Source organism: Pygocentrus nattereri, chromosome 7, assembly GCF_015220715.1.
Source record: "Pygocentrus nattereri isolate fPygNat1 chromosome 7, fPygNat1.pri, whole genome shotgun sequence".
NCBI classification, from domain to species: Eukaryota; Metazoa; Chordata; class Actinopteri; order Characiformes; family Serrasalmidae; genus Pygocentrus; species Pygocentrus nattereri.
The window spans coordinates 35851677-35873833 of NC_051217.1; the positions used below are offsets into that span (position 1 = coordinate 35851677).

The window sequence follows — 22157 nt, forward strand, 5'->3', positions numbered from 1 at the left end:
AAATTAAGTTTTATGTCACTACTGAACAGAGTTTTAGTTCATAGGTGGAGCTTATTTTAGAGCAGGAAGTGAGACTGCATCCCTGTCCCTTGTGGCCACATGGTGAGCAGTTGGGTCATTCTACATAATCGTCCACTTTATATCTATCCGTAGGTGTCACTGGTGTTACTGATCATCATTGGTGTTACACATAATAAAGGTAACATCAGAGACAATTTTAATGCTTTCATTGATTTCATTCAATTTTATTCTATATTTTCAGTGACCTCAGAATGAAGTAGGTCACATCAGTGACGTCAGCTGAAAGCTTCATATAAAATCATGAGCCAAAAAAAAACCTCTGAAAACTGAAAGACACAGTGGAGTCACCATGTGCTTTTCTTCATAGATCCTCAGAAAACAGGTAATAGGAAGCCGTGATGTCATCAGTGTGACTTTTATTTCAAAATAAGAGATTATTCCTATGCAGTAACACCTGTGACACGACTCTTGGGGACCACAACTTTCATTATATATTTTAGAATATTTACTTGCCATTTATTTTCTTTATGTGATTTAATTCATATATTCCTTATTCATGTATAGATTATTTTAATTCAAACTGCAGAAAAATGTCTTTTTTTTCTTCAAAATATGGCCTCAGCCTTTACACATGATGTTGATGAGGAGCTCTTCTGTGGTGCTTGGAGTTCTAGATAATTGATTTAAAAACCAATATTGCTAAATTGACGGCTGATGAAGGTGTAATTGTTCAAATAACTTGTTTTATTTTCTAATATTAATAAATTGTAACCCTAACATGTTTTAGAGTGTGAAATATCTTTAAACACTAGGAACACAAAAATGGACGTTTCTGTATAATGACCCAGTTAGATCACAGTTTTTTTTTTTAGAACTTAAATTTTTATTGAATTTTTAACAACAGAGCAGATCATACAACTATACCTCAGAGGGTAATTAGAGAGCATTGGGCAGACATTCAGTAAAATAAAATAAACATCTCAGAATAGTGTTTTACAACAGGTTCCATTTGGTTTCAGCATCACATAAATCCAGAGTAGGAAAAATAAATGAATGATTAAATAAAATATCTACTTGAAGTGGCAAGGCCGCGGTACCCGACATTACAGCAACAAGTTTACTAACCGGGCAATTACCTGAGTAGAACTCTAGCACAGTCCCACCGTAAACTGAAAATATGCTTTTGGAGTCTTAGTAAGTATGTTATTTTTTCCATTTGGTACAGTTCGCCAACTTTTTGGACCCAAGCATTGAGGGTGGGTGGCTCTAATTGCATCCACTTAATAGTAATGCATTTCAAGGCTGCTACAAAAAAGAAATTTAAGAGATATGATTTAGCTCTACCCTGCATACCTGCTGGAATGATACCGAGTAATATGACTGTGGGATCCTTTGGTATGACTTCCTGGAGGATCTGGTTTATAGTCCTATACACCTTGTCCCAAAAGATTTGTAGTTTAGGGCATGACCAGAAAATATGTGTGTGGTTAGGTACTGCTGTGCCACAGTTTCTCCAACATAAGCTTGGTACTCTAGGGTCCATCTTAGCGACAACTTCCGGTGTCCTGAAATATCTGCTGATAATTTTCCACTTAAATTCCCGCCACATATTTGAATTTGTAGTTTGATGTACCTCTATCCATGCCTCCCCCCACATTTCATCAGTAATGGTTTTGGCCGTCTCCGCTTCCCATCTTTGTTTTGTCTGAACAGGTTCATGTCGACTCATTGATAAAAAATACCTTGTAAAATTTTGTTATCAAATGTTGAGTGTGGTTCTAGTCCACAATGACAGACCCTTTATTGAAATATCTAGAAATGGCAAGACCTTTAATGGCTCAGGGCTCGTTGTTTGTTCAATGCTCAGCCATCGTGTATGAGTGTCATTTTCGTTCCATGAGATTAATGGCTTTAGCTGAGCTGCGCAAAAATAGTATTTTAGAACAGGAAGATTGAGTCCCCCTTCTGCCTTACTTCTTTGGATTGTTTTGTATTTTATCCGGGGGCGCTTATTTTGCCATATAAATTTTGAGATTATTTTATCCAATTCAACAAATATGGATTTTGAAATTACTATTGGTAACATTTGGAATAGATATAGCAATCTTGGAAGAACATTCATATGAATAGTTTCTATACGGCCAAAAAGGGAGAGAGGTAACGCTGCCCACCGCTCTAGATCATTTTTGATTATGTTCAGTATTTTACTGTAATTAGCGTGAAACAAATCATGTAATGAAAAAGGGATATTAATACCTAGGTATTTGATGTGCCCTCTTTAGACCACTTAAAACCAGTTTGTTGCTTTACCCTCAGTGGGACATTGCCGTTGACATCCATTGCCTCTGTCTTAGATCACAGTTTTAAAGTAAATTTATCCCAAAGTCTGAAAATCAGTGAGTAACATTTAAGAAACATCACTGTCGAAACAATTCAGACATTTGGTAAATGTTCTGTTGTGAAGAAAGGTTATGTGTGTACAACAAAACTGACACTACTGAAACAGACACTACTGAAACAGACACTACTGAAACAATCACTACTGAAACAGACACTACTGAAACAGACACTACTGAAACAGTCACTACTGAAACAGTCACTACTGAAACAATCACTACTGAAACAGACACTACTGAAACAGACACTACTGAAACAGTCACTACTGAAACAGACACTACTGAAACAGTCACTACTGAAATATTTGGTAAAGTTTCTGTTTAGTTATTATTGTTTCGATAGTGACAAAATAGAAAATTCAATCATTTGTTTTAATAAATGGATATAATTAAGGTACAGAGTCACTCAAATCCCTGTAAATACTGATAAAACTACTTCCAACAAGAATGAGTCTGGGAGTGTGAGCCTAATGGTAGTAATGGCAGTGTCGTGGACAGATGTAGGTCAGATGCTCTTCTTCCACCCGACAGCCCAGCACAGCATTTCCAGCCTGGACACACTCAGACAGGTTCTCCACTGAAACACACCATCACAAGACATAAACCACCACCGTTATATGATGAGACGCTGGTAGATGAGTCTCTGCTGTAGATGAGACACAACATAAATTCTGATTATGAGGGTCTGTGTTGCTATTCACATTTGCTTAGAACTGCTGACACTTAATAAAACACATCAGTGTTTCAAATCAGTGGACTCTTCTAGTCTTTTGTCCTTCGTCAGTGGTCACAGGACGCTGCCCAAAGGACGCCGTTGGCTGGATATTTTTGGATGGTGGACTATTCTCAGTCCAGAAGTGACATTGAGGTATTTAAAAACTCCAGCAGCACTGCTGCGTCTGATCCACTCAGACTAGCACAACACAAAATAACACACCACCACATCATTGTTACTGCAGTGCTGAGAATGATCCACCACCCAAATAGTACCTGCTCTGTGAGGGTCCATGGGGGTCCTGACCACTGAAGAACAGGGTAAAAGGGGACTAACAAAGTATCAGAGAAACAGATGGACTACAGTCTGTAACTGTAGAACTACAAAGTGACCCTATACAGTAAGTGGAGCTGATAAAATGGACAGTGAGCGTAGAAACAAGAAGGTCGTCATAATGTTACGCCTGATCTGTGTATTCTATGCTGTGATTGATGGTGATGTTCTGCGTCACCTTTCTGAGAACGGATCCAGGATGTGGCTTTCATAGCAATGAACTTCCACTCTTCCTGTTCAGGTGTCCTGAAGCCGTGAAGCCAGATCAGAGCCAGAACAGTGGCCCACACTGCACTGTCCACCTGCACAACACCATCAACATCCCATATCTATCATTTCAATTGGTGTTTATTCTCAGTTGTGTAGGTGTGGAGACGAAAGCTCTATAGACACTATCTGGATTTAAACATGAACAACTTTATTTCAAATTAAAAGATAGTGCTAAAGCCCTGTGAGAGTCCCAAAGGCCAATGTGGGATCCCCTTGTCCGTCCGAGTTGGCTCTGGTTTATATACAGTGAATGACCACACATACATAAGATGATTAGAGACACACACATACACACACACACACACACACACACACACACACACACACACACACACACACACACACACACACACACACACACACACACACACACACACACATCCATCACCCCCATAAGAAAACATCTGGAAAGGCTTAATGCAATCAGATACACCCGGCAAACACTGTTCTATACATTCGCTCCCTCTCTTAAGGGGGGGCAAGTGAGGCCCTCAAGAGAGCACACACGAAAACAGAGAATCTGACTTTTCATAAAAATGACAGATAAAAATATAAAGAAAAACATGAATATGACAAGATGAGTGTAAAGACACCTCACAATTCAACAGTAGTGATCAATAGTGAAGGCTTCTACAAATATTGATGAAACTCTTCTCTTGTTTTAGTGAAACTTTTTTGTGTGTAAATTAGAAGTGAAATTAGAGCTTACTGGTCTTAACTATGTGGACACTCACATTGTCACATACCATGTTCTGTTATTGTTTTGCTGGTTCAGTTCTTAAAATTAAACTTGGCAAGATTGAGGACTGTATAAAAGACATAAAAGTTTGGATGTCAAATAATTTTCTGCTACTTAACTCAGATAAAACAGAGGTCCTGCTTCTTGGTTCAAAATTAGCCAGAAACAGACTGTCTAACTCAACACTAAAACTTAACAATCTCTCAGTTTCATCAAGCTTATCTGTTAAAAATCTTGGTGTCATGATAGACGCTGATCTCTCCTTCGACACACATATAACTAATATCACTAGAACAGCCTTCCTGCATCTCCGCAATATCGCTAAATTAAGAAATTCATTATCTCTACAGGATGCAGAAAAGCTAGTTCATGCATTTATCACTTCAAGGCTAGATTATTGTAATGCCCTGCTGTCTGGATGTCCCAGCAAAAGCCTTAACAAGCTTCAGCTAGTCCAGAACGCTGCAGCCAGAGTCTCACAAGAACTAGGAAGTTTGACCATATTAGGCCAGTTTTATCAGCCCTGCACTGGTTACCAGTTAAATTTTGCATTGATTATAAAATTCTATTACTGACTTATAAAGCTCTAAACGGACTCGCCCCTCAGTACCTGAGTGAGCTCCTCTCCCACTATGAACCATCACGCCTACTTAGATCACAAGGTGCTGGCTTACTACTGGTACCTAGAATTAATAAAGTTACATCAGGGGGAGAGCTTTCTCATACAAATGTTCCTGCTAATGTTCTGGAATCAGACGCAGCCTCAATCTTTAAGTCTAGGCTAAAAACTTACTTGTAAGGTCAAGCATTTGGTGACTAGTCTTCCCTGTCAGGTCTAGACCTGCTGGAGTCTACACTGCTCTGTTTTACTGTAATCTGTGGTCAGCCACTCTTTACAGTACTAACTCTGTTTTTTTCTTTCCTTTCTCTGCCGAGCTGATAAGCTGCCCATCCTGTGCGTCTGATGCTGTTGCCTCTTCTGCCTTGATTGGTGCCGCTGCTCACCAGCCTTCTGGACCGGTTTGACCACCACTGAGCTTCTTGCTGTACAGCGCTGTGCAGTCCTCACCCTCAGATCTTTCTTTTCCCACTGTACTATAATACTTCATACTAATAATGTTTGCTATCCGGTGTCGACCATAGGAGGATGAGTTCCCCTTCTGAGTCTTGGTTCCTCTCAAGGTTTCTTCCTCTTTTAGGGAGTTTTTCCTTGCCACCATTGCCGCTGGCTTGCTCATGGGGGCTCGGACCCGGATTTTCTTTCTTCTTTTCTCTTCTCTCTGTAATACTGATTGTTCTGTAAAGCTGCTTTGTGACAACACCTGTTGTAAAAAGCGCTATATAAATAAATTTTGCTTGCTTGCTTGCTTGCTTCTTTTCCCCCATTTTTTCACCTTAGCTCAACCCCCTTGTCATCCCTCACATGCATTAAGTTTGTAACCCCACCCATACTCTCAAGAAAGATGCACTGAAACCTCAAGAATCTGTGTTTTCTATCCAAGTAGGTTAATCTTGTTCTTGTCAGCACAGAACATACATATCGCTGTTGTATCTCCAAAATGGTAACTTTAGAGGAGGAAGAAAAAACCTACTTTACTTTTAATGTAAGTCAGTGGATGTTTTTCCAAGTCATTTTGAAGTTTCTTTAGCTCCATTGATCATGAAATTTACAAACAATTTAAAGGGCCACAGGGATTTTTATAGGCAGAAACTCATTGAGTTAAAAAATAAGTAAGTTTGAGGTTAACACAAGTCTTAAGTCAAGTCCTGAGTCCTACTTTGAGATGCAATCAAGTCAACATGCAATTTTTGAACTGGTCAGTGGACAACAAACCCCCAAAATGACAGTAACAGCCGTGGTGACAGCATGACCGGTGAAAATAGATGACTGGATCCCGAGTGGCACAACCATCTAACTTTGTCCATCATCAGGAGATCACAAGTTTGATCCACAGTGATGCCACAGCCATCTGAGGTGGCAGTCCTCGCTCCCTCTGAGTGGGTCAGATGCTTCTCCATCTCCCCCGTCACTTAGCATGATGCTAGCCAGTATGAGCATCTGTTAGTTTATGTAATATAATTGGCAGTTAATGTTCTCCTCCAAGCGTGTTGGAGCTGTTCAATGATGTATTATCACCCATTCAAATGAAACAGGTGCTAGCCTTCACCGTCCTAGCTGTGGTAGTATCCTGTGACGGGGGGAGACTTAGTAAGCAGGTGGGGTTAGACATCACTAAATTGGGGGAAAGTGACAAGAAATAAAATGATGATCAAAGGAGAGCTTTGGTTTTTCATGTAAGGTGTAAAAAATCAGGAGGAAGCTCTTTAATCTTTATAGTTTTATTAATTACATCAATTATTCTGTCGTGCGCCTGGACGTCAGCAGCATCCATGGCTCCAAGAAATAAACAGTTCACTTGTCACAGGTCACAATTGACAAAATCTGAGGTGCACATGATCAGGTATATCTATATAATAGATACAGGCCTGGTGTTCTGGCCTATTTCCACCACTGGACATACAGCCCTTTATGACATCACTACATCACCTTGATGACATCACTACATCACCATAGTATCTACAAAATAGAATCCCAGCCGCAGCAGACAACCAAATTCTAAGCTGCAGAGATGAAGGAAGGACAGTTTTGTCGTCGATAAAACAAACTACATTACTAATGTTTAGTACGTTCTGTACTGAAAAATGATTCCAGTTGTTCCCCTGCATCGGGTCGACTGTCCAGGTATGTATGTACGCACTAAAAGTTTTGAACTGGGAGTGACTGACCATGGTGTTGAGTGTTGGTGACTTGTGCAAGCTGGAATTGTTAAAACTGTTAGATGCATTAATGTGGTAAATGAGTTATTAACTGTTTGTTTATTGATTAATTAGTTGAATGTTGATTAATTATTATATTTGATTTGTATGCATACTTGACACATGTTGCGATATGTTAGTCATGGAATATTAAGTTAATAATTCAATAAATCTGAATTTATAATGGCCAAACGTGATAGAAAATTCTAGTAAGCAAATGCTTACAAACCACTGGGAAAAATTTCCCAAAGATCTGTCTTAATGACCATAAATAAATGACACATTCATTCTTAGTATCCACTGCCCAGTAAGTGCTAACAAATAATATTTCCATGTTAGAAATGATTGACTTTACAGCTAAATGTAGTGATACTGTTATTTAAGAAAATTGCTTTGAGGTTACTGTAAAATTAGTGTTCAAGCATAAATGTGACTGTTTACCTGCATTTACTACCATGTTTAGTGTCTTATTACTTGTTCACCTTTCACTAATATAGTTTCAGGTCTACTAATCTACTAGTTAGGTCTACTAATAGTTTGTAACTAAGTTAGAGAAGCTCTTATTAAAGCATAAATACATCACATCAATACATTTATACCACATTTCAAAGCTTACACACGAATTATATGTTTATATTTACTATTGCTTTGATCAATGTCTCGCTAAAACTGTTAACAAGGAGACCTGAAAGTGATGTTTTTTGAGATTCTGTGGAGCTATTAAAGAGGGAGCTGTTACTTGTGCTGTAGAAGTTATTTAAGCACACAGCAACTCTCTGGGGTTCTGGTTAATACCAAAGACCCACATACAGAAGACTGAGGTTTGATTCCCCTTTGGATACATATGCCTGTATGCTATGCTTCGGGAAAGTGTCCTAACACTATGTTTGCTTTCCTCAGAAACTCTCCTGATATAAGTGTTTACAATGTGCTGTAAATTAAATTCAGTGACATTCTTGTCCTCTTTTTTCTCTCAAGCTGCTGACCCCCAAAAATCTGTGCACAGGCCACCTGATTTCATTGTTCGACAGTCAGTGCAATCCAAGAATTAGACTTAGGGTTCCCAGGTGGTTGAGTTGAGGCGGTCTTAGGTTACAGAAGGGTGTAATAGATATTTGGGCCTGCTGGTGGGCCCTGGCTATTTAAGGGGTGAAAGAATCCTATTTGAAAAGTTACAGCAACTCATGTATCATGTGTAACATAATAACAACAACAACAACAACAACAGCAACAACAACAACAACAACAGCAATAATAATAATGATAATTTCAATTCATATAGTGCCTAAAAAACAAAAAAAAACCTAAATAGCCAATAATAAAAGCTCATTGGCACAAAGTGACCTAAACCGAAGGTAGCTGATCAGCAACGGCTTTCTTAGTATCTTAAAAAACATAATTTCCTTCATAATTTTCTTCTGTACTAACAATGCTTATAGTCATTTGGCTGCATTGGGTTCACTGCACAGCTATGTTAAAAACATAAAGCTAAATCAGGGATATGCAATTTGTTCAACAGACAAGTTTCAAATTAACAGTATGTTCTATTTAGGGAAATAACAGCAAAGACAGAATGATATGTGACGATGTTTTGTCTCTCTCCAGTCTGTAGACCTGGTCTGCATGAGAACCCCCGGAGAGGCCCCCTGGCCCAGGTGCCTGAGAATGAACAGGAGCATGAGGAGGAAGATTTTGGAGTCCTGATGGAGTATGTCGGTGAGGAGCAACAGGGGCATGTAGAGGGACATGTCGGTGAAGCCATGAATGGCTTTGATATGAGGGAAGATCACAGGCATGAAGAGGAACATTTAGGTGCTCTGATCGAGTATTTCGGGGAGGGGGAACAGCGGCATATAGAGGAACATGTCGGTGAAGTTGTGTTTGGCTTTGACATGAGGGACGAACAGGAGGATGAGGAAGAACATTTAGGAGCTCTGATTGAGTTTTTCGGGGAAGAAGAACAGCAACATGAAGAGGAACACCTTGGTGTTATGATTGAGGACTTCGGTGAGGAGGAACAGGGGCCTGAAGAGGAAAATGCTGATGAAGCCATGATTGACTTTGATCTGAGAGAAGAACAAGAGCATGAAGAGGAACATTTTGGTCTTCTTATTGAGGATTTGATGGAGGATGAACAGGCACTTGATGAAAGAATTGTGCTGGAAAATGCTGAGAATGATGGTGGCAATGACCCAAACGGGAATGACCCTGTCTCTGGAAAAATGCTGGAAGTTTCTAATAATGTTGAAGCTCATAGCTCCATTGATGCTGGTCCCTCTGAGTGCCACAGCTCCAGCAGCCCAGAGACCCAGAGCAACTCCAGGAAGAGGAAGAGAAAGAGCAACTTCCCAAGCTCGTCCTGTAACAGCCCCGAGACAGACGACAACGGTATGCTATTAATATCATAACATCACAATAGACATTTCTGAATGTTGTAAGTACTTAAAGAATACTGAATAACTAAAATCTCTAGATGACTCGTCCTGTTAACAACAGCAACAACAACTAGTAGATAGAAACTGTACAAGCATAATAATTAGCAGAGTGGATGTTGTTTCGGGCCTCAGGACGACATAATCTGATGCATGTTTTGTATTTTTAGAGTGTCGTTTTCACTTTTGTCATATCTCTCACTCGCAGCCTCCACAATGCCACGTCCTGATGCCTCCACACCACCTCAGAATGACCCAAACGGGAATGACCCTGTCTCTGGAAAAATGCTGGAAGTTTCTAATAATGTTGAAGCTCATAGCTCCATTGATGCTGGTCCCTCTGAGTGCCACAGCTCCAGCAGCCCAGAGACCCAGAGCAACTCCAGGAAGAGGAAGAGAAAGAGCAACTTCCCAAGCTCGTCCTGTAACAGCCCCGAGACAGATGACAACGGTATGCTATTAATATCATAACATCACAATAGACATTTCTGAATGTTGTAAGTACCCACCCTCAAGTACCCACCTCCCACCCTCAAGTCCCCCTGTCCCCCTGATTGACCAGACTGATGGAAGTTTCTGGAACGCAGCTTCTCCACTACAGATCACATCCAAATCTATATGAACTCTAATTGTTTCCACTGTTGATTATACACACCTGAATATATTAGAACTGCGTGGATGTAAAATTGACTTTTCAATGTTTAACTTATAAGTTGTCTGACCAGTGGTAGGATGGTCCCCCCTTTAGATGTGAGTCTTGGTCCTCCCGAGGTTTCTTCCTCCTCCAGCTCTGAGGGAGTTTTTCCTTGCCTCAGCGCTCACGGGGGTTCTGTATATTCTGTATATTCTGTATATTATGTTGAGTGTTTTGTTTGATTCTCTGTGCTGTGATTCCCATTTTTGTAAAGCTGCTTTGTGACAACATCAGTTGTAAAAAGCGCTATATAAATAAATTTGATTTGATTTGATTTGATTTGATACTTAAAGAATACTGAATAACTAAAATCTCTAGATGACTCGTCCTGTTAACAACAGCAACAACAACTAGTAGATAGAAACTGTACAAGCATAATAATTAGCAGAGTGGATGTTGTTTCCGGGCCTCAGGACGACATATTCTGATGCATGTTTTGTATTTTTAGAGTGTCGTTTTCACTTTTGTCATATCTCTCACTCGCAGCCTCCACAATGCCACGTCCTGATGCCTCCACACCACCTCAGAATGACCCAAACGGGAATGACCCTGTCTCTGGAAAACAGCTGGCAGTTTCTAATAATGTTGAAGCTCATAGCTCCATTGATGCTGGTCCCTCTGAGTGCCACAGCTCCAGCAGCCCAGAGACCCAGAGCAACTCCAGGAAGAGGAAGAGAAAGAGCAACTTCCCAAGCTCGTCCTGTAACAGCCCCGAGACAGACGACAACGGTATGCTATTAATATCATAACATCACAATAGACATTTCTGAATGTTGTAAGTACTTAAAGAATACTGAATAACTAAAATCTCTAGATGACTCGTCCTGTTAACAACAGCAACAACAACAACTAGTAGATAGAAACTGTACAAGCATAATAATTAGCAGAGTGGATGTTGTTTCGGGCCTCAGGACGACATATTCTGATGCATGTTTTGTATTTTTAGAGTGTCGTTTTCACTTTTTTCATATCTCTCACTCGCAGCCTCCACAATGCCACGTCCTGATGCCTCCACACCACCTCAGAATGACCCAAACAGGAATGACCCTGTCTCTGGAAAAATGCTGGAAGTTTCTAATAATGTTGAAGCTCATAGCTCCATTGATGCTGGTCCCTCTGAGTGCCACAGCTCCAGCAGCCCGGAGACCCAGAGCAACTCCAGGAAGAGGAAGAGAAAGAGCAACTTTCCAAGCTCGTCCTGTAACAGCCCCGTGACAGACGACAGCCCCAGCAAGAGGAGAAGATCGGATAGTGATGGGGACAGTCACTAGACACACATCTGCATGATCACCATGAAGTTTCGTTTTAGCAGACACTGTCTTGTAGATATTGTATTATATTTCAATCATTCTGTCGTGCGCCTGGACGTCAGCAGCATCTATGACGTCAAGAAATACATTTACATTTACAGCAATAATATTTACAGAAATAAACAGTTCGCATGGATCAAGTCACAACTAACAAAATCTGAGGTGCACATCATCAAGTGTTCCGGCCTATGAGATATTTCCGTGAGGAGGAACAGGTGCGTGAAGAAAGAAATGTGCTGGAAGATGCTGAGGATAAGGGTGGCAACAGGAATCCAGACAACAGAAGTGAGCACAGGAACATTTTCGTGGAGTTACCACACTCTTCTTCTGAAGCTGAGAAGAGCTTTGTCATGGGCCATCATCAGGAAAGCCTGGGAAATCTCAAAGACCTCCCCCAAGAGGCCATGCGAAGGACCCAGCAGAATCTAACTGATGAAGAGTCTGGAAGTTCCTCCAGCTGTTCCAGGCAAGACAGGAATCCCAGAATCCCGGAGCAATATAATGGTAAGCTATTGATACCATAACATCACAATACACATTTCTGTTCTATGTTGTAGGTACTAAAAAATACTGAACAACTAAAAACCCTAGATGACTCATCCTGTTAACAACAGGAACAACGACAACAAGTGGATAGAAACTGTACAAGTAGTATAGTAATAAGTAGAACAGTGGATGTTTAATTACATCGTAACAGACCATTTTCACACTTCCATGTTCGTTACTGCGGAAGAGTAAATAGCAGCGTTAAACGGCTTCTGGTTGCGCTGTGAACAATGGCTGATACTGTCTGAAATCACTGCTGTGTTTCTAAATGCAACAATAATTCAATCAAACAGCCTCATCGCAATTTGTTGTTTGCATTTTTGTCATATCTCTCACTCTCAGCCTCCACAATGTCATGTCCTGATGCCTCCACACCACCTCAGAATGACCCGACCCAGAACGGCCCTGTCTCTGAAAACCACCTGGAAGTTTCCAATAATGTTGAAGCTCATAGCTCCATTGATGCTGGTCCCTCTGAGTGCCACAGCTCCAGCAGCCCAAAGACCCAGAGCAACTCCAGGAAGAGGAAGAGAAAGATCAACTTCCCAAGCTCGTCCTGTAACAGCCCCGAGACAGACGACAACGGTATGCTATTAATATCATAACATCACAATAGACATTTCTGAATGTTGTAAGTACTTAAAGAATACTGAATAACTAAAATCTCTAGATGACTCGTCCTGTTAACAACAGCAACAACAACAACTAGTAGATAGAAACTGTACAAGCATAAATATTAGCAGAGTGGATGTTGTTTCCGGGCCTCAGGACGACATATTCTGATGCATGTTTTGTATTTTTAGAGTGTCGTTTTCACTTTTGTCATATCTCTCACTCGCAGCCTCCACAATGCCACGTCCTGATGCCTCCACACCACCTCAGAATGACCCAAACGGGAATGACCCTGTCTCTGGAAAACAGCTGGAAGTTTCTAATAATGTTGAAGCTCATAGCTCCATTGATGCTGGTCCCTCTGAGTGCCACAGCTCCAGCAGCCCAAAGACCCAGAGCAACTCCAGGAAGAGGAAGAGAAAGATCAACTTCCCAAGCTCGTCCTGTAACAGCCCCGAGACAGACGACAACGGTATGCTATTAATATCATAACATCACAATAGACATTTCTGAATGTTGTAAGTACTTAAAGAATACTGAATAACTAAAATCTCTAGATGACTCGTCCTGTTAACAACAGCAACAACAACAACTAGTAGATAGAAACTGTACAAGCATAATAATTAGCAGAGTGGATGTTGTTTCCGGGCCTCAGGACGACATATTCTGATGCATGTTTTGTATTTTTAGAGTGTCGTTTTCACTTTTGTCATATCTCTCACTCGCAGCCTCCACAATGCCACGTCCTGATGCCTCCACACCACCTCAGAATGACCCAAACGGGAATGACCCTGTCTCTGGAAAACAGCTGGAAGTTTCTAATAATGTTGAAGCTCATAGCTCCATTGATGCTGGTCCCTCTGACGGCCACAGCTCCAGCAGCCTGGAGACCCAGAGCAACTCCAGGAAGAGGAAGAGAAAGAGACTTTCCAAGCTGCTCCTTTAACCTCTTAAACTACTTGAGAACACAGATGGTTCCAAAACGCACTTCCTCATGTTCTTCATATATTTGATATTTCATAAGCTACATTCAAAAGTTGGGTGTCATATGAGGCTGTAACTGTCTTCTTCAGTGATTTAGTGTATAAAAAATATTTTTATATGAAGATTTTTGGCTTTCAGCAGTGAAAGCATATAGCAATATGTTTATGATCATAAAACACATTTTGGGTTCATTTCAGGGGAGCTTTTACAAAAATAAATAAAATAAAAATCTGCATTTATTTCATGCAGTTACTGAATAATTTACCTTGCGATTTGGTCATGTAAAATCAGATGAACAAACCAAAATATACCCTGGAGAATAAGAGGTTAACAGCCCTAAGACATCCTCTACAGATAACAATCCAAAATATGGTATTATTCCTGCAAACTGTAGAGTATTTCTTTTTATTTGCTGAGACTGGTCCCTCTGGGGGCCAGAGCTCCAGCAGCCTGGAGACCCAGAGCACCTCCAGGAAGAGGAACAGAAAGCGAGACTTTAACAGCCCTGCGACGCACGACAGCCTCAGCAAGAGGAGATTATTTCATTAATTAAATGAATGATTGAATGAAATGAATTTAATTATTGCATTATATGTTTAATTAACCTTAAATAAAAGTCTTTTCTGGTTAGTCTGTTTTAATGTGTTTTCAGCTGTAAATTACTTTAAGAGCAGGTTTTTATTCAGCGCACAGCTACAAGTGGCACGTTTTCAGAATCTACAAGTGAGCCTATTTTCTTTAGCGATAACGACACAGATTCATTCTCAGAAAAGCAAGTTTGTGACAATATGTGTAGCAGCTCTAGCTTGAGAATGTAAAGCTCATGAATTCTATTCCCTTTGGTGTAAAGTCAGTACTATTTAGGACTTTAACCTCCCTTTGGCCTGAATGATTTTCAATATGTGCTTTTAACAAGTTTGGAGAAGAAAACTATTAAATCTTTATTCAGTCAAAACCTGCTCTTCATAATGAGGAAGACACTTTGATGAACGTGAAGCTAAGAACACTGACACTGAACACTGAAGAACAGGGTAAAAGGGGGCTAAAAAGCATCAGAGAAACCGATGGACTACAGTCTGTAATTGGAGAACTACGAGATGCTCCTACTGGTTAGTAGACCTGATCAAACTGACGCTGAGTGTAAAAATAAAGAGGTGGTTTTGTCTCTATTGCTGATCGGTTTATACTGTCCATGCAGGTCTGTCGTACTTACGCTAATAAACAAATGTATTCACATGAAAAGTAGCTGACTGTAGAGAGTTCCGTCTGCAGCCAGACACACGTCCACGTTTCATTCATTTTGAGCTCCGAGACTGAAATCATTCGTGACTCAAGTCTGACTCGAGTCCTAATCAAGTGACTTGAGACCACATCTCTATAAAAGCTGTTATAAGTCAGTAACACTGTCTATGACAAACCTGTAGAGGCTTCTGTTTGGCCAGTTCCTGTTCTGTCTTGCCAAGCACGTCAAAGAGTTTGGCCTCCAAATCCCAGTTCCCTGCCGCTTTCTGAAGAGAAACCAGGTCCAGGTAGGGCTCCCTCTGGGCAGGACAGTCTGATGTAAACACAAATACACAAACACATTTTATATTAACAACATCTTTAATAGTTTACCCGCACTGATTAAAACAACATGCTGTACTATACTGTAATATAGGGGCAAAACCCAATGTGGAGTGAAACTAAGATGGATATTTTATGTAGTTAAATGGGCTCAAGTAAAACATGCTTTCGGTCATTTCCTCGTTTTCTCATAGCAATGTCATCAGTGAATGTTCACAGCAGTCAGACAGGTATGTTTTTCAAGATTGGCCATGAAGACTGTGTTACAGAATTCACACCTTCTCTTATTTTATTCACCCTCTTGGGGCCTGAACTATAGCACTGAGGTGAAGCACATAAATAAGAGTGAGCCAGGCTGAAGGACACAATTCGAGAAGTCCATACATTGTAATATAAACTCAAAACATACTATTTTCTGGGGGGTTTTAATGTATAGATTCATCAAAAGTCATTCATCTTGATTTTTAATTGAAAATAAGTGAACACATCTTCTAATAGAGAACAGACATTTGGACATTTTAATGCCAGTAATGCCAATGCCAATGCACAGCGTTTCTGACCGTTTCTCTGAGCTCTGACCTGTTTAAAAAGAGGATGCTCTGACTTACGTGGTGAAGCGGATGCCCTCACTGAATATTCACATACAGGTGAATGCCAACTTGATGGTCTGTGGGAAGAGAAGGAGAAGGAGGCTCATCACCCCTGTTTGATCAAATCTATGATCACAGTAAAAAGATCTTTTACAACAGAGATTTTCAGGAGGTGTCGCCCAAGTAAGCCTCACCACACTCTGCGCTTTTATTTAGAGAGGAAAGTGCTTCACTCTCTTTGAGTGTAATTAAGTCCTATTAAGTCCGGTTTATGTCTGTATGGGCCTTTTTCACAGAGAGTCACGCTTACTTCATGTTTAAGTGTCAGCAGGGTAAAACTAACGTTCATTCCATATAACTAGTGCAGAAGCGATGCCAAAATGTAATAGTAGTGAACTGTGATGCTCAAATACTGAGCTACAACAGACATATCTTAGTTTACATTACATTTACAGCATTTTGACAGACGCTCTCATCCAGAGCAACTTACAATTTGATCATTTTACACAGGTAGGTGAAGGTGGGATTAGGAGTCTTGCCCAAGGACTCTTATTGGTATAGTGTAGGGGGCTTGCCCAGGTGGGGATTGAACCCCAGTCTACAGCGTAGAAGGTAGAGGCATTACCACTACACTACATTGTATCTTAGCATCGCGGTTTTACTGTGAAGTGTTGATTTCCTTTTTCTGGCGTAACCAGCTTAGCTGGTAGTTTGGGATCTTAGAAGAGCCACGTAAGGTTTCTGACATAATGTGCCAGCTAACGTTTGCTGTTTATACCAAACTGATCATGTAAGAATGATTTGATTGATGGTTTATTGTCTGCATTAGCTTTTTAAACAGAAGTAACTATAAAAGAAAGCTGCTTTATGGGATTATAGCTACTGTTAGCAATAGCTTCTAGCCAGCTTAGCTAGCTTAATATAAACAGAGTCCATCAAATTCATGCTAACTGTGTATAAAAGTTCTTCTTTCCTTTGAAAACAGAATTATTACAGAAATCACTGGCATGTTGTATAAAGACACAGAGACTGCCTGATGTGAGAAGCTGCAGCAGACTGCAGTAAAAACGAGGCTGTGCCACACATTTTAGCTCGGTTTAAAGTTAAATCAGCGCTTCCATCCACTTCTTATTCTCGCTGTTTGACAGTGCAGGAAAACCAAAATATCGATGTTGTAGCTCAGTTTTATCGTACAACTGCTATAACATTTTGTCATCACTTCTGCAGTAGCTGTATGGAACGGAAGTGAGTTTTACCCGGCTAACGCTTAAACCAGAAGTCATCATGATTCTTTGTGAAAAGGTCCCATTGAGGTTTACTCAGGTGAGCTCATCTAGAAGACGACCTCCTTTTCAAACTAAGGCATGCTCATTAAGGCAATTATGTAGCCACTTTTTAACACAAAGTTGGAAGCAAAGAACTGTCCAGAATTATCTTGGTCTGCTGAAGAATTAAGATTCCCCTTCCCTGGAACTAAGGGTCCTAGGCCCACCCCTGAAAAACAACCCCACAGCCACTTTTAACAAATCTGTTTCTTAGGGGGCGTTCAGATCTGGCAGGCTTGGTACAATTAAAAAGAAGGCTGGTGTGACTGCTCTGTTACTGCGGTTCATTAGAGCAAGTAAGAATCCATCCAAACACTGGAGCTCAACAAAAAATTCAGATTCAGATTCAGATTCCTCTATTGATCCCAGGGGGAAATTGCAGTTGTTACAGTTGCAGCCATTTATGTAAAAATAAAAACTTTACTAATAATTTAAAACAATATATAGAATTTACAGTATGTATAATTTAAAACAATATATAGAATTTACCATATGTATGTGCACCAGATTTAAGTACTCTACACACACAATTGTTGTTATTGCACATATGAACAGTTTTTTGAATCACACACTGAATGAGGAGTTATGGAGTTTGATGGCCACTGGTAAGAATGACTTCCTGTGGCGCTCTGTGGTGCATTTTGGTATGATGAGTCTTGAGCTGAATGAGCTCTTGTGTCTCATCACCGTATTGTAGAGTGGGTGGGAGCCATTGTTCATAATGGCCCGCAGCTTAGACAGCGTCCTCCTCTCCGACACTGCCGTCAGCGAGTCCAGCTCCACACCCACAACATCACCGGCCTTGCGGATCAATTTGTTGAGTCTGTTGGCATCTGCCACCCTCAGCCTGCTTCGCCAGCATGCAACAGCATAGAGGATAGCACTCGCCACCACAGACTCATAGAAGATCCTGAGCATAGTCCGGCAGATGTTGAAGGAAGAAAGAAAATAGAGACGGCTTTGGCCCTTCCTGTAGAGGGCGTCAGTGTTCTTAGCCCAGTCCAGTTTATTGTCAATATACACACCCAGATATTTGTAATCCTCAACAGTGTCCACACTGACCCCGCTGATGGACACAGGGGTCACCGGTGCCTTGTCCCTCCTCAGGTCCACCACCAGTTCCTTTGTCTTTGTCACATTGAGCTGCAGGTGGTTCCGCTCGCACCATGCGACAAAGTCCTTCACAAGCATGCCAAGACCCCCTGAAAAAGGGCGCCTTTACCAAAGCAACTACAAAGATCAAATGATAGAGGCACTATCATTCAGGACACTGTCTCTCCATGGTTACCACACTGGTCTCTCATTGATGCTTTAGGGAAAAGCAGTCCAGCTCAGTCTTGGTTCACTTCAACACTAGCTCTGGAGTATGAGCACAATACGGACCAAAGACATCTAAACAGACCAAATACGGAAAGAACCATTATATGTGGAAAGGAAGAGGCTAATCTTGTTTTGACACATGCCTGTGTTTATTATCTCTTCATAAACTCTGTGTAATGGTCCAGCCTGTGCCGCCGGCCGCCAACAGAGGAACAACAACAGTAACACTGGGAGTCTCAGGGCTCTCAGGGCTCATTGCTCTAATATCACAAGATAGACAAAACAAGACATAAATAAAACCTACGGACCCAGAGAGAACACAGAACAGCAGGATTCATAAAGTCCAGTGGACATTATCACAGTTATTGTATGTCATAAAATCCATCCAATCAGTTACAACTTTTTATTTCCATGACTTTTGTTTGAATATTTTGGTTTATAGTTAAATAAGTCAGTGTGAATGCTAAATGAATCAGAACTAAAATGATTCACTGTATCATTTCTGCTTTGGTCCAGACCAAGAGAGCTGAACTACAAGTACTAACACATTCTTGTTTCCTTTTGGTAGAATATTCTTAGTGTTGAATTTAACTGCATTGTTGAATGATGTGTAAAAAGTGTGGCTATTAAACTTACATGTAGAGTTCACAGGGCTTTCCTGAAGAGACAGAAAAAATAGTACTATATAAAAGAATGAAGCAGTACAAATGCGCTGGTGTAAGTGCTGGTATCATTTCGTATGTGAGTTCAACAGCTGAAGGAATCTACCTTGGTGTCCAGGATCTGAATCGTACTCTTCATCTAAAAGAAATGCACAGCACAGGAATTAATACTCTCAATGGTGTGGAGACAGACACCAACGTGTTACCTGATAATCAGAACAACAACAAAAATCAATAACAACAGTTACAATACTGGCAAAATGTTTTAGTAGTGACTGCCTGCTTATTTTCATGAGAAAAAAAAACACTAGCCAGTACATGACTAGCAAACACAGCGTTGAACAACTGTACACACATTAAATCATAATATTTTTAGAGCTTTGGCTGTTTTTGCTGTCATGCTGGAAGACACATCTCCTCCAAAGGGTCAGGCTTGCAGACTGCATACTGAGGGCCAGTATCCAGTACAGTAGGTGATTTCCCTGCTGATAACTGCCATGCTTATTATGCGGACACCAGACCTCCAGGACCAGAGTTGTCTCCATTTAACTAATTATGTCACCAGTGATGATTTAAGCCATATTAAAAAATAAGACTAATAGTACCACAGAACCATACGTACCATATTCTAGATATGATGCTGGTATTGCATCCCTCACCAACGGTCCTTTCACTGGCTGTCCACTGCCCTTGTGGACGGCAAGGAAAGCAGTGAAAGAGCTGCTCACTCCCGACTGCACGCTGAGCTCCACCACCTTTTCTCTTAAGCTCTCATCTTTCTTTTCCCTATGCTCCATTTCCAGAGATTGGATCAAGGAACGAGCAGCCAGCCTATGAATTCCCAGCCTTCACAGAATATCAAGAATGACAATGGCTTTATTTCATATTACATCATATTATGTTTAAGTTACCAAACCATAAAGCTTGTATGTAATCACAAATAACATCACGGCTGTGTTTCAGTTGCAGTCACAGTCCGAAAGGAGAGTAGTGATGTTGTGTCGTCACTTGTGATGTTACCTGTCATAACACGCAACCTCAAGTGTACTATTGCTTTAATACAACAGTCTGGCAAAACAAATACAATGTAAAGCAAAGAAGCCCTGAATATTATATTAAATGTGTTGTTTTTATAATGGGCACTCAGTGGACAACCAGATGTCTGTTGTAAATCTCGCTAAACATAACGTACAAAGTCCAACCCCAGAGCCAAATTTGGCCGCAAGCAGATTGTGCTCCCCTCTGTTCCCTAACCTTCACACACATGCCTACATTTACACAGAACTGTATGTGTATAAGCTGCCATTTGGCTCTGCTGAGTATGAAAATATGAGCAAAAAAAAAATGCATTATGTGGCTGCTAGCATAAATGCTAATAACGTTAGCTTCTTCTAAAGTCGCTTCCCAGACAGCGAGCATATATCAGTCGGCTGGGTTGATACGTTCGGCACCCTGCTGACTGTTTGACACTGCTGGTCCACCCAGATTACTGTCCTGCATACAAGAGAAAAAAATCAATGCACAGAGACTTTTATTTTTTATTATTATTAGACTATTTAGACTATTATTATTTATTTAGTTTAAATAGAAAATGTTAACACTGAGCTAGATTAAAATTGTTTACTTAACTAATTTATATATAGTATAAAGAAAGAAGGAAAAATCAATAAATCAGACAGTGCGTGGAAAATGAGTGACTTTTGTCCAATAATCTGTATTGACCGGGGTATATATTGGTTGTTCCATCTGAATTTACATGACCAAATTGTAAGGCAAATTATCCAGTAATTGCATGAAATAAATGTACATTTTTATTTTATTTATTTATTTCCAAAAGCTCCCCTCAAATTAACAGAACATGTGTTTTATGATCATAAACATATTACTATATGCTTACAATTTACTGCTGAAATACAAAAATCTCAGACGCTCTTTGTATCATTTTATAAAAATCATTTTTACAGAGCAGATCACTGAGGAGACGCCATCTGTTTATAGTTTATAGCCCAGAGTTTTGGAAAAATGGGACGACTTTTAGTAGAGAAAAAAAAAACTTGGAGTTCAGCTTCTTTTATTATAAGGGTTAAAATTACAGCACCATCTATTTGCCTGGAAAGAAGACAGTTACAGCCTCATACGACACCCAGCGTTTGAATGTAGCTTATGAAATATGAAAGTTATGAAGCATATGACAAAGTGTATTTTGGAACCACCGGTGGCCTCAAGGAGTTGAAAAGGTTAAAGACCAGAAAGCACTGAGCAAAACACCAGCGGACCACCAGCTTTGCCATCAGTGGGCTGAAAGTGGTCCACTATCCTATCATAGAGTTATCATAGAGGATCAGTCAGTAGGATTAATGCTACTTACTACAGCTCTACCTGTTTTTGAAAACTCAGAAAATATAAGTAAAATCCATTACATACTTGGGTACATTTGACATTACAGCCCCTGAAAGCAAGAGGATAGTGGGCTACTGTTGGCCCACTGATGGCAAAGCTGGCGGTCCACTGGCATTTTGCTCTGGGCTGCTCACCAGTGTTTTAAGTAGGTTTTTATACAAAATTTCTCTCATCATCGCTTATTTCCACTCACAGTCCAATTTACTTGTTTTTCCTTTCTTGCTTCCAATACAAAAGTTGTTTTTAATATCTGTCTCAGTTATTTGTAATATCTGCCTCAGTTTATTACCAAAATAAAAGTCTGTGTGCATTGAAAATCAGTTTTAGGAAGTTTTAAACTAGTTAGAGCTTGTATGCAGGAGAACAATCTGAGTGGTCCGAGGGAAGACCACCAGTGGCGTACAGTCAGCAACAACCAACAGAATCAA

At 40.3% G+C, this 22157-nt stretch overlaps 1 protein-coding gene across 1 annotated transcript; it reads right to left on the reverse strand.

The window, feature by feature from the left end:
* Positions 1–2785: 2785 nt before the first annotated feature.
* Positions 2786–20170, reverse strand: LOC108416309 (von Willebrand factor A domain-containing protein 5A-like). The gene is made up of 7 exons (XM_037539824.1): positions 19952–20170; positions 19436–19468; positions 19304–19325; positions 16041–16099; positions 15288–15424; positions 3644–3767; positions 2786–2994 (listed from the first exon to the last, which is right to left on the reverse strand). The coding sequence occupies exons 1-7, from the start codon at positions 20124–20126 to the stop codon at positions 2885–2887; spliced, it is 660 nt and encodes a 219-aa protein (XP_037395721.1). The 5' UTR covers positions 20127–20170; the 3' UTR covers positions 2786–2884.
* Positions 20171–22157: the final 1987 nt, after the last annotated feature.